General features: G+C 42.1%; 1 protein-coding gene across 4 annotated transcripts in view; it reads right to left on the reverse strand.

Annotated features, from left to right (window-relative positions):
• Positions 1-1,767: 1,767 nt before the first annotated feature.
• The window catches only part of Astn1 (astrotactin 1), a 296,448-nt gene continuing 284,289 nt past the window's right edge, over positions 1,768-13,926 (reverse strand). For all 4 annotated transcript variants that reach the window (XM_013520987.1, XM_005374905.2, XM_005374906.2 and 1 more), the window contains exons 22-23: positions 9,342-9,525; positions 1,768-5,223 (exon numbers count right to left, since the gene is read on the reverse strand). In XM_013520987.1, the coding sequence (XP_013376441.1) occupies positions 4,986-5,223; positions 9,342-9,525 (422 nt within the window). In that variant the 3' untranslated portion in view covers positions 1,768-4,985. The remainder of the gene's footprint in view (positions 5,224-9,341; positions 9,526-13,926) is intronic.

The following is a 13,926-nucleotide window of genomic DNA, read 5'->3' on the forward strand; positions in this document are numbered from 1 at the left end:
TAGTGGTGGAGGCAGTATAGTGCAAAGATTGGTGTCAGAAAAGCCTTTGGTCAAAATACCTGCACTTTCAAGTAGCTCTGAACTCAGACAAATAATACAAAGGTTGTCAAACACTGTTTCCTGTCTCTTAAGAGTACTCATTTCAGAATTGCAATGACAATTGAGAAATATTGTACACTTAAAGTGCTCAGCACAGTGCCTTGGCACATATTAACCGAGGAATATGCACATTTGTGCCCATGAAGTTGTGAATGCAGAAGGACAGAAAATAAAGTTATTGGAAGAAATTCTTCTATTCCAGGGTTTCTTCCCTATCCTATTGGCTTCTCCTATCTCTTTCTTTCTCTGACTCTGCAGTGATGTTCTCTAATGTTTCCAAAACTTTAAGGTTTACCCTCTCAGCATTGATATGCAGCATTCCATTCTTTCGATCTACTCTCCTTTGATGGATCAAAATCTTGCCTAATTGGTGACAGAGATACGCTGCACCTCCTCCTTGCTGCCATGGTGAATTCATGCCCAGGGTAGGCAGGTGCTCTGTCACTAGTTGTATGCAATACACGGTGTTGGCCCCAATCGGATTCTACTTAGCAGACCTCACTGATGATTTTAAAATAATCATTTTATTTTGTTGAATAATTTTGGGGCTCAGGAATTCAAGAGAGGTTTGGCAAGGTGATTCTTTTCCTCCTCATAGCGTCGATGGAAGCTCCTTGGTGGTAGAAGGATTGGTCTTGAGGGTCCAAAGTAGTTCCAAAGTAGTAGAACAAGGTTGTCCCACCTTGGATTCGAGTATTTAAAGGTGGCCTCTCCACTATGGAAGGCTCAACATGGTAGCCTTAGAATTCTTATATGATGGCTCTGAGCTCCAACAGCAAGAATTCCCAAGGAGGCAGAAGCCTCAAGGCTTTTGTGACTCTGAGTTAAAAGTCACATAACATCCTTTTCATCATCATCTGTGGGATAAACCTGTCCCTATTTAAGGGGGTAGGCAGTAGAACACAGTTTTAGATGGAGAGGTATTAAAGAACATATGGGCATGGCTTAAACATGCCACAGCCTTCATCTTCTAATCATTCCTGCTTGGTCAGGGACTAGGATTTTGATCATCATTTTTCAGAAGCGTGCATTAACTCCAGGATTCTAACATCTGATTATTGAAGCATTGAAACGGAATCACATGTTTTGGTAGCAAACAAGCTAACATCTAAAGTTACACTGTGCAGAGGAAGAAGGAGATGGAATGTTGTGGACTACCCATCTTGGGACACTTCATAATACTCAGCCTATCTCCAGTGATTCTACAGAATGCAAGATAAGAATATGTCTGGGAGGACCTTTCTTAGCATCCATCTTAGAAATCCAAAGTTTGAATTCTAGCAAGTCCCATAGCATCCTGTATGTTTTTATCTTAGTTGGCTTTACCCTTGCAATGATAGGGTCAGTGTTTAAGTTTCCCCATAAAATTCCATGCTCTGATTTAAAAAAATAGGCTTGTATTCTCTACATCATGCATAGTATCTGGAATATAGCAGATATGTAATAAGTACATTTTATTGGAGGAGGTGGAGGAGAAAATGTGAGACCTATCACCACGTAACAGTAAGCTTATAATCAGCTATGAAAAATCTGATATTTTTTAAACTAAGATGATTTTTACACCTATATATTTTGGATATACAGCATAACATTTAAAATCTTCACAATTCTCCAGCAAGTCCAGCCAGATCACTCAGATTATGAAGACGCAAGATAACACAAACATACTCAACGTTTACTAACAGCTTTGTTTATTATTTAGTTGATTACTTCATTTTTATAATCGTACAATAATTCTCTCTTAAACAACACTGTTATACTTGAAGATGGTCACATTATATTCCTTCTTCCTTTTACAGTAGTAAAGTGTTTTTCTTCACACTTAGTTTTTCAAGAGGACATTTGAATATCAAGAAGTTCAGTTAACTAAAAATAATGAACAGATCAAACTCCATGGAAAATGATTGCACACTCATTATAGGTCTACGGCTATTACAGTGGTTCAGGTACATTCAAGAGGAAACAGCAGAGGTCTCAAAGGAACACTGGAGCTGGGGGTGTGTTGGTGAATGGAAGTGATTCCCTTAAGACCTGTTTGGCAGTTTTAAAACTTGAGGTTTAATACTGGTTCAGTGCCTTCACTCTTTCTAACCAGGATGTCCTCCTCCAGGTAAAAACTGAGAAATACTGGCAGGGGGTGGTTGAAAGTGTTCTCCAAGGGGAAATAAAATCCTCCAGTTAGTTGTGCAACTATCCTTAGACTATCCCTCCCCAATTCATGCTGGCTGTCTTGTCCTGAAAATGGTCAGACCCAGTGGTAGCGTGCACACAGGTAGTAAGGAGAACACAAAGGGATGGTTAACAATGAAGGAGGAGAAAGGACGAGGGAAGGATTCATGGTGAAGCCAGGTGGAAAAGAAGGTCACACAAAAAGCAAAGGAAAAACACAAAAGTGGATCAAAGAGGGGAAGAAGGACTTGGGAGGGTCTGGAACAACGCTCAAAGGGGAGAGTAACACAGTATGCTAAAATAAAAACAAAACCGAGGTAACAGAGGGGTGATCCTTATCACACACCATGTCCCATCCCTCTGCCCTGGACTATCAGCTCCCATCTTTCTACTGCTGGGACAAGAAGGAGTGGCAGCCTCATTATCCTCCCACTCAAAATCAAGATGTGATTTTCAGCATAGACTTGTCTAAATGTTAAAACGATAGCCGCAAGGAGATGATGCTCCAGATCCTGCCCAATTGGCCTGTTGCATCCTCTTCTCTGGCAAGGATGACAAACTGTCCCTATGAGGCACTTTAGCTGAGGCCCCTGAATTGATCACAAGGAGGATAGACAAGTTTTGCTGTCCTTCACTCAAGATGTAGGGGAATCTCTGAGGCAGGTTTATTAGAAAGAACAAAATCAATCTTTCCATCTTTTTCTGGAAAGCAGCAGAGAGGGCGTGAGGGCAGCAAGACCGACCCATGCTTTCAGCCACATCCCAGGTTTCCTGCTCAGTCCTTGGAGGGTGGGGCCATGTGTTGCAGGGCTGTTAGGACCAAGGGCAGCCTTGTACCAAGTCTAAGGGCAAAGCTTGGATCCTCCCCCTTCCACTACACCAGGGATGAGGGGCATCTCGCTTGGGTGGCTGGGAAAAGTGGAGTTGTCTGGGCAGGTCCTCTGTGGAGCCCAGAGCTCTGATAGGCATATGCAGGCTGTGCTGAGAACAGTGTGGAGCATCACTGGGTGGCTGAAGTCCTGGGCTCTGGAGTTCAACAGGGAAAACTCATGCCATTGCTCAGGGAGATAGAGCAGGAAGGATTTAGGGGAAGCTGAGTAACCTCTCTGGCCCCGTTTCCTTATGACTGAAGTGTGGACAAAAATAGTACCTTCCTCAGGGACTTGTGAGAAATCAGTAATACTGTGTTTAAAGTGATTTCAGCAGTGCCTGACACCCAGAAAACACTCAGTAAACATTGTCTGCCATTATTCTACTCACCACATATCAATAAGACCCAGTGAGTGCCTTACACGTCCTGCATTTCCTTCCTAACCTTCGTCATGTGTTTCCAGAGGAGAAGCCCTGGTCAAAGCCAGGGTGGTTGATAGCAAGTTGGAGACAACTAAGGCCATCACTGGGTGACATGGCCCAGGAAGGCTGTGGCTGTTTCTGGAAGGGTGGACTTCCTGTTAAGTAGGCCACCAGGGAATGCTCAGATAGTAGGTAAAAGTGGTACCCTGTGTCCTTCACTGTACTCAGTTAGTGCTTATTTCCACAGAGGCCCTGCTACTCTCAGCAATCAGAGGGCACTAACAGAGGGGTGACAATCACAGACTCCTCCTGCTGATGATGACTAGAGAAATAACTGGCAAAAGTAGGGATATAATAAGCAATTTAGCAAGTGGCAAAGTGGACAGAAGTATTTTGCTTTCATTCTTGTTTTTGTTTTGAGACTAATGATAGTCTTTTGATGCTGCATTAAGGATAGTTTTAGTCCTCAGAAACACTGACATGATGTATGGACTTCTGGCCCAGACCAAACATTAACCAAGCCTTCTTTACCCAAGGTAAGAGGCACAGGGGCTACAAAATACTCAGGATCTTGGATGTAGATTGGTGGTCTGGAGAAGTTCATCCAAAGGAGGCATATGGGTTTTTTAAAACAATAAACTCCTCTTACTTCCTAGAATGTGGGCTGCTAACTAGTTTCCCAGGCAAACTTCTCTGAAGGCAGGTTTGACAGGTGGCACCTTGTTGCCTCTCAAAGATCTTGCTGGTCAGAGGAAAGGGCAGAGATCTGCTGGAGGGGGATTTAGCTCTGGTCCTACCTGAATAAGAGGGAGGACCTAAAATCCCAGGAGGCCCACTGGGCCTATAACGGAAGCTAGGTTCACCTTTTCGGTGTGGAGACGGCCAGAGGAAGGCCTGGGAGAAAGCCATGAGGCATAGACAGGAGACCTCTCCCCCAGTTTTCTCAGTGTCTTTTCCTGGAGCAGGGCTTAGGATCCTACAGTGAGATGTCTCCTAAGGAATGCCTGAAATTGGGACATGAGGAAGGTGTAGCTTTCTGGCTTCACGTGTCCCCAAGTGCAAAGGACCTAAGAATTCAGTGAGCACAGGTACCTCAACTTGGTAGACCCTTCATGGAAAGCACAACAGACTCTTGAGCATTTTGATGACCCTTTTGGGGAAAAAAGTGAATGAAACAAATTAACACCAAAACAAATCCAAAGTAACCCTCTAAGGAAAGATGGTGCTGCATGAAGCTGCTGGTTGGCAGGCATACTGATCATGCAGATGGAGAACATCAGACTGAAAAAGTTCTGCAGGGAGAGGGAATCACTCTCCATGCTGCCTGTGGAGCTTTTGATGTTGCATTAAAAAACGTTAAAAATTCAACAAACCAGCTTCTGTCTCCTGCTTTATTGGGGCAGCCACTTTCTGGCTTCATGGTGCTAGATGTCTTTGCTGTCACCATAGTCATTGTAGGGGATGCTCAGGGTCTGCTCCTCACATGTCTTCCTGAGGTCCCGGCTAAGCTCTGACCAGTCCAGCCCGTACGGCTTGATCTCACTGTAGCGGCAGCCCAGGTACTTGAGGGCACTGCGTCGCAAGCTTATCTTGGGTTCCTGGAGGAGTCCGTTGCACCAACTGCTGAGATCCCCAAGCTGAGAAAGGATGAGGCCAGCTTTCCTAAGACCATACATAAAGGATACTTTTGTTAGAAAGAAGGAAAAGCCAGAAAGGACAAGTAGCCACTATTAGGGTGAGACAAAACTTCAAAAGCCTCATCTGTTTAGCTGACTGTTCTATCTCTGACACTTTGAGCAACAGACCTCCAAAAATACCTGCTAATGAATGAATGAATGAACTAATAAATGAAAGAATGAATAGGATGGCCATGCAAAGTGGGACAGGCACCCACAAGAAACAGAGATACAATGCAGTAAAGAAAAATAAAAATGAAAAATACATAGCTAATATTTTAACAGAAATATATACCTTTTATAATCATAGAATCAAGTCATGAAAGACAAATCAAATCCATTTTTCTACATGTGGCCATTTGTCAGTGGGTGCCAAGTAAGATGCTTGGCTGAGTACATCCGCTTCAAGGCTACATCTGAGCTGATAAAAGCATCCAATACATTACACCAACGAGGATAACAAATGTGACCAATTAGCCCTGTATTGAAGTAATTATATCATAATAAGGGCGAGGACAATGATGCCCTCAGTTCACATGGACACAGGGACAGACTTTGAATGGAGCAGATTCCCAGTTGCACATATCACCTCATCAATCTCCAGATGAGTTCGTGATTCATCCCTCATCTCCCTGGGAAAGTTAAGAAGTCACTGCCATAGCCATGAAGCCCAAATCAAAAGGGGGAAATGAGCAGATGAGAGGATGCCTTGGCCACTGCATGTCTGGAGAGAGAGGAAGTTGCCCCAAGTTCACACATTGGGAGAGTGATTTTCCTGGGCCAAGAGGCCAGTATATGAGTCTTTGGAATGCAGTCTGGACACCTCTTCTTCCTGGAACCTGCTTGTGGTACCAGACACAAGAGTTACCTTACATCTGGTTTTCAAACCTCATTGGCTTTGACTCTGAGTATTTAGGATATGTAAAGAAGAACTTCCTCATTCTGTTGTTTTTCCTTATTTTTCAAAGATGTAAGTGACCAGATACCTAGGAAGGAAGATTTTCTTATTTGAACAAGCTCAGTGGAGACTGAAAATTGCTGTTCTGCAAGCTCAAAGAATAAAACTCCTGCTTGCTTTCTCTCTCTCTCTCTTTCTTTCTTTCTTTCTTTCTTTCTTTCTTTCTTTCTTTCTTTCTTCTCTCTCTCTCTCTCTCCCTCTCTCTCTCTCCCTCTCTCTCTCTCTCTTTCTCTTTCTTCCTTTGTACTGGGGATCAAACCCAGAGCTTTGTGCACACTAGGAAAGTGATCTACCACTGAGCCATACTCCCAGCCCTTGTACCAGTGTTCTAAAGTTTGAGATAGGCTTTTCCTAAGTTGGCAAGCTGGCCTCAAACTTGCAATTCTCCTGCCTCACTTTCCCAAGTAACTGAGATCACAGGGATGTGCCATTGCACCCAGCCTCTTCTCTAGTTTGAGCAACAATTCCTTCCAGAAACTGAAAGTTTTCTTCACCCCATTTATAATGAACTTTCAGAGAACAATAACTGCATTATTTCATTCTTCCTCTCTGTCCTGGCAGTAAATGTCACCAAGGGGTGACCTCACTGCATTCCTTAAAGGGCATGCTGAAAGGAAGGCAGAGATGACGTTGGAGGAAAGGTGGTGAGCTTTGGCAGCAAAGTCAAGAAGCTAAGAGTAGTGTGAAGTCATGGAAAGTAAAGCCATGTTTTTTCTGACATCAATGGTGGATCAGAGGAAATCAAACAAACACTCTGCCTGCTGACTAAATAGCTTCTTAGTCAGATGATCTGTACTTTCCCTATCAGTTTCTGCAGTCTGGTCAAGCAGGTTTTCCAAAAGGCATCATCGGCAAAGACGGTGATTGCACTTCCTCGTAATCCAGACTACTGTATGCCATTTTTGGCTGTTAAAGTTTTAGAAGGTGGAGGAAGGGAGAGTGAAGGAGGAGTGACAGTAGCATGGGCAGAATCTCAAAAAATGGATAAAGAAACATCTCCTGGCCACCCCCTCCAAAAAGTGAATTTAATTAGTCCATGGAGTCTCTGTTGATACTTTCCTTCCTCCATTTTTATTGTGAAAATCATAATTAATTTGGGTCCACTCTTGACCATCTCCGAATGTGGGCCTTCTTGCTTAGTTACAACGCAAGCAATGGTGTTCTCACAGTATTTGCAGCTTCAACTCAATCTGGAGGCCTCCATGAGTTTTAATGGACGGGACCTAGCAGAACTGAGGGAATCCTTTCTGCTTGCCCACAACGAAGTATGTGTGTACCCACAGTCCCATTATTATTCATTCTCACAACTAACCCCAAAGTAGGTTGCTGCAGCTGAAAGCAGGAGACTTTCTTTTCCTGTGGTTCTCCCTGAGATCCATGAAAGCTAAACTTTATTTTCCATGGACTAATGAAACCGCACAATGTTTTCTAATTCATATCTGTGAAAGGCCAGTATTACACATGAAAGAGCCCCCCGGGAGGAGAGACTACAGTCAGCAGCAGAATTTACTTTATGGGGAGATTCACATTTCTTCCCCTGCTGCTCACTTTCTTCATTAACCAATTTTCTTTCTAAGTCTGGAGTCACAAAAGAGAAATTTTAAAAAGACTCCAAATGCCCTTAGAAATCAACATGAAAATGCAATGTTAGGGCTATTCAAATTACGGCATTTATGCTCCCTAACAAAGAACTGTATATGCACACTCAATAAATGTCAGAAAAAAAAGGAGAAAAAAGGGGAAAGGGGGGGACAGGGATCAGAGAGAAGGGAGCAGGGGGAAGGGAGAGAGTTGGAGAGGAACATGGTACTGCGCATGAGCGATAATGCCAGAAGCAGAGATAAAGAAGGGAGCACAGAGCATATTTCTCCGTATGTGTCTATTTCCTAATCCAGGCTTTGTTTTGTTTTTTAACCAAGCCTAAGACTAAGCAAATTATTCCGCACATATTTCTTGTTGGTCCGTAGCAGTGGCCTTGTTTGTCCCAGGACCATAATGCTTTACAAACATCAGCAGCCAATTTACAGACTGTAGAAAGATCTTGACTGACTTTATGCATGAAATCATTTCACTTTAGTAAGACCACCCTAAATTTCCTCCTTCCTTTAAAAGTAAGAAAATAGAGGGGAAAATGGCCTGAACAATGAATGGTCTTCTAGGAAAGTTTACAATTACAGGTCATAATAGACTCCAAAATTCAAGCCTGGAGTGACTTTGGGGTGATACTTTAGCTCAGCCCTGTTGGCAGAAGAGCCAGAATTTATTTTAGTAGTCAGAGGATTCAACAACACTAATTTTCCTCACTTTGTCTTCACTTCGTTTTCCTTTCTCCCCTCTCTCTTCCTCTCTCCCTTCCTTTTTTATTCCTTGCCTTCTTTTTGTTCTCTTTTTCTTGTTCTCACAGTTTTTACCCCATTTTTAATTTTTTCTTCACAAGTTCCTACATAATTTGAGAGCATCTAAATTTCCCATCTGCCTTTTTTATTATGTTTATCTAATAATTCTAGTATTTCCAGAGTAGTCTGTTTTCTAGAGGCAGCAATACACAGTCATGATGTATAGAGCAAATGAAGGTGATATCTTTATAGATTCTCCTCATTCTTTATTTTCACAAATCTCTGTCTGGGCTGTGAAACCAGAATCCAGTAGGTATTGAGTGTTAATTGTTCCAGTCTTGAGCCCAGAGTAAGCATTATACCATTCCAACTTGGGCCAACAGAGATGACAAAGACGGTCTTCAGCTACTTTCATGCTGTCTTTCAAGAGAATCTGGAATTGAATTGGTCCGTATGATGCAAATAACATATACCCTGTTCATGTGTAATAAATATTTTGGGATATAACCTCTTTAATAACACTTCTAATTTCCTTTCACATCCCTGAGTTTTAAACATTTGGAATTCTGTATCAACAGGATAAAGGGGGAGGAGGTAAAGTAGATCAGGAATAAAAGTATTTTCAGAGTTCTGGAAATACTTTCACTACTTGACTGCTTAAAGAGAACTTATCCAAAACAAATGTGCTGACCTAAGCTATCTAAAAGCAGAGGACTTATTTCTCTAAGGATCCAAGCCCAACCAGGAAATTCATGGAAGCAGTAATACAGAGCAAGAGGTAAGCGTCTTTAAAACAGCCAATTTAATTACCTGGGGCCTAGTTCATCCTCACATCTCCAGGTGAATTCTCCAAAGCTCTCATAGTGCTGGTTATAGTGGTAAAGGACTCTATGTAAGGTGGGGGAACCCAGATCCAGGAGGGTGTTGTAGGCAGTCTGTTGTTCCTTCCCACTGGTATAGCCATTGAAAAGGTTGTAGATCTTATCTGCTATTTCTGAAGAGGGAAGAAAGGGCAAATATAATTATGCATTGCTCATCCGTGGTTTTGAGAAATGTAGCATTAGGTGATTTCAATGTTGTGCAAATATTATAGAGTATGTGTGATGATCAGGGTGGAGTTTCAACTTGATTGGGTTTGAAATTGCCTTGGAGATTGGTGGAGCACACTTCTAGGTGTGTCTGCATGGCTCATGGAGGTGTGGCCGTGTGGTGTCTGTCTGGTCCCCTACCCCTTCCTCTCTGGTGCTCTTCTGCTCTGCTGTCTGACCATCATGAACTAAGCAGCTTTGCTCCACCATCACCTTTTGGATATTTCTGCTTTGGACCCAGCTGACTGAGGATGGAAACAATGAGACAAACAACTAAACCTCTCCTCTTTTAAGTTGTGGGCATCGGGCATTGTGTCCAGCAATGGGAAAGCTGATTAATTCACTGTACTTACACTACTTACACAAACATAGATGGTACAATTTACTACATAACAAGGATGTGTGATATCTATAGGGTATAGCCTGTTCTTCCAAGGGCCATGAAACTTCTGTAACTTCACAAGACTAAACAGCACAAGACTAAGACTTGGCATTTATGGTCTAATCAGAGCAATGCACTGGACTAGAGAGAGTGAACCCAGCTTTTTGATCCCCAATTCTCTACTGCCTGTACCTTAAATTGATGTATACACCACCAATTATGGGGCACTGGTGCAAAACAGCAATGGAGGATAGGTATAGTGGGGAGCCTGGACTCCAGTCTACATTAGCTATATGACCTTAGCAGATAACCAGGCCCAGCCCTGCTTAGCTTTTGAGATCAAATGAGATCAGGCACATTCAGGTTGGTATGGCTGTAGACACCTGGCCTCTTTCTGAATCTCCTCATTTGTATAGCAGGGTCACATATCCATGTGTAAGGATTAGAATTCACATATGTAAAGTTATTGGCAGTTATTAGCCTTTAATAAATAACTGGGATGCCATAGGTTTTCCTTTGTTTCACTGTGTAGACCACGTTATGGGTAGAGATTTCATTCATTTCAACCCAGAGAACTCCTGGGTGAACCTGTCATTACTAGCAGCCCTGAATTCACTTGGAATTGTGGCAAAGACTTTGGTTGCTATTCCTTTAAGCTAACAGAGAGTCAAGTGAGTAAAGTTCTGGTTTTGATACCTGTGGACTTATTTTCTTTGTCCCTAGAAATAACATCAGATCCAAGACAAAGCACTTTCCTGATCTTAGCTCCCAACTATTTAAGGAGAGCGTGTAAACACATCTCCTTTCTGACAGTTTCAGTGAGAAAATGGTTACCGATACGGCGCTTGGAGCAACATAAGAAAAAATGCAAGATTATACAAATTTATTGCCACTTTGCATCCTCACCAAGTTCAGTCTTTGCAATGTAAGCCTTTAAGGCAGAAATATCAGATGTTAATTAAGGAGAAAGATTACTCATTTGGAGGTGAAGAATGTTTCAGACCAGGTTTCTCATCATCACAGACCTCCACACCTCCTGTTGCATCTGGCCTAGGTGTCCTAGCTTTCGTAGCCACAGGGGCTTCGCAGTGCTCCCAAGCACGACTGACAGAGCCTCACTTCACCCCTACTCCCACTGCCTGCCACCTGCTGGCCAGGCATCACTATTGATTTTGTAGGACTACTTGCTACTGAGCCATGTGCAATTGAAAAATGCAGGGGTGTTAATGCCTCAGGGAAGCAAATTTGACCCAATCTTCTATGTGAGTTGAAGGTTAAGTCTTTCTTTCTTCCTCTGGATGACCAGTAGGGATCCAGTGGCTTCATACATTCTCTCCCGCAAAAGGTAGCCACCAGTTTTTAAGGGAGGTACAGCCAGCTCCTCGATGCACTTTCTTACATTTATTTCTTCTCCCTGGTTTCTTGTTTCATTTCCTTTTATCCTCACTCCTGTCTCCCTGGGATTGCACTTGCCAGTCAAGGATGAATCTATGAACTTTCACATAAAGTTAATATTTTGGGGGGAACCTGAGTAAACATAAAGAGTACTGAAAGTGAAATTGACTTTAGAGGTGTCTTAGTCAAGAACTTCTACTTTATACAGGCAAAACCTAAAGCCTAATAGGGAAGAAGTAAAGTGAATTATACAATTTTTTCCAGGTTTTAGGCTCAATATTTATAAAGTAATAATACACACACACACATAGCATGATTAGAAAGTGTGGTGAATTATTACATTAAAAATTTATTACAGTAAAAGACATATTGCTATTGATGTTTTTATTCATACTTTTTAAAGATACTCATGAAAGAGACCTTCCAGAATTGCTTCAGAAAGTGGTAAGAACAATGGGAAAGGCATGCCTGAAGTGAGGGGAATATTTGGATGGGAATTAATGACAATGTCTTTTACTGTAATACTTTTTAAAAATTTAAATTTAAAAGTTTAAACATTTCATTATACCTCATACATGCATATACAGGTATACAGCCACTTAAAGGTGCACCGATTGCATGCTTAAACCATATCCTGGTAGTTTGCCTCTGTAACATGTATAAGCATCTTATATATTATATATTTTATTATTTTTTTATTCTGTCCATCATCCCTGCTAAAATATAAGCTCTATGACCCAAGGGTCTTTGCTCCTAATGCCTAGGGCAAGTATTTAATATTTAGTAAGGACTCAATTTTCATTGGATAAAGTAATAAACCTATGACATCTGATTATAAAATTCTTGAAACAGATTCTGAGTCTAACTACTTTTGTTTCTTCAGCATCTGGTGCTGGAGCTTGATAAGTGGCTGTGGAAGGAGCAAATGAAAGAGTGGCTTCATATTTTTGTTTACCACTAAGGGAAGGGGAGGGAAGGATGCAGGAGAACTAGACTTCTCCCATGAAAGCTCTGTGAAGAATCTCAGGAGACCATGCTCCAGCCTTCAGACCAGCCAAGAGGACTGCTCTTAACACTGACACAAAAGCACCTCCTGGGGAAGCCTGATTTCAGGAAAACACTCATAGAACTATATTATCTTGCAAGGATGCCCTCAATTAGTCTAACTCATTAATCTCTAGATTTTCCCTGTGCAGTACTTCTTCCTGGCTGAAGGATCACGGGACTTCAGTGTTATTTCATTCTCTCCACAGGAAACTGTGTCTTCTGCTTCCAACTGGTCTGCTAAGATTTCAGAAACTCTCTTTTGCTAGGAAATATAAGCCGACAGAGTACATCTTGTTATTCCCTGTAGGATAAGAGTTGACCCAAAAGACTACTTCAGGGGCTGGGGATTTAGCTTAGCAGCATAGCGCCTGCCTGGCAAGCACAAGGTCATGAGTTGGATTCCCAGTACCGGAAACCCCCCCACCAAAAAAACCCAAAGGACTACTTCAGAAAGAAAAACAGCATAGTTGTCTGTCCCCAGAAAACTTCCTTACATTGGCCATTGTGTAGAGGGAGCCCAGTGCTCTCCCACAGCGTCAACTTTTTACCCAACCATTCCTGTTGGTAGGACAGAGCTGCCCCTATTCCACCTGCTAATTACCTCCCTGAAGTTCTCACTGCCTACTGCCTATTCAAGCAACTGCAAGACAGCTACCTGCAAAGTCACCACCAAACTCTTTAACATGGAAATGGTGAAGGCAACTTCTTACCACCTGCTCCTCTCTAGGTTAGAGTAAAAGAATCATTTCACATTGTGGAAGTGTTCTGGGTCCCCTCTGTACACTCTTAGCTGGGGGTGTGCAACCCCAGATTGCTTTTATCATGAAGAAATTTCAGAGATCTTCAAAGTCATATTCACTCCCTGCAGAGAGAAACACACCTGCCTCCCATGTACGGATCTCCCCTTTGCTGTAACATTCTAGAGGACACTGACGGTCAGGCGAGGGAGAACTCGATGGTTGCTCTTTTAAGGTAGCCCTTCTCTTCATTATTCACTTTCTGAGACAAAAAACTTAAGTCCATCACACAATAACCCTGTTAAATAGCTAGTGGCAACATTATAAACAAAACAGGAATTGGGGTCCAAGAACAAGTCTGAGTGTTGCTTCTGTTAAATGCTTTGTGACCTTAGTCACTTTATTTATACTATTCTGAATCTCAATTTCCACATAAATAAAATGTGGGGTCAATATTCTATTCTATTCTATTGTTTCATTCATTCACTCTTTCTTTCTTTTTTCTTCTTCCTTCCTTCCTTCCTTCCTTCTTTCCTTCCCTCCCTCCTTCCTTCCTTCCTTCCTTCCTTCCTTCCTTCCTTCCTTCCTTTCAGGAAATATTTATTGAGGTTGTGTTAGAGGTCAGACTCTATGATTGGTTATTGATAATAATGATTCCTAACAATTACTGAATAATTACTATGTGCCAATCCCTGTTTCTTATGGTTGTTTTTATGACATGAACTCATCTAATTCTTACTATACTC

Source organism: Chinchilla lanigera, unplaced genomic scaffold (assembly GCF_000276665.1).
Source record: "Chinchilla lanigera isolate Chin_1 unplaced genomic scaffold, ChiLan1.0 scaffold00005, whole genome shotgun sequence".
Lineage (NCBI taxonomy): Eukaryota > Metazoa > Chordata > Mammalia > Rodentia > Chinchillidae > Chinchilla > Chinchilla lanigera.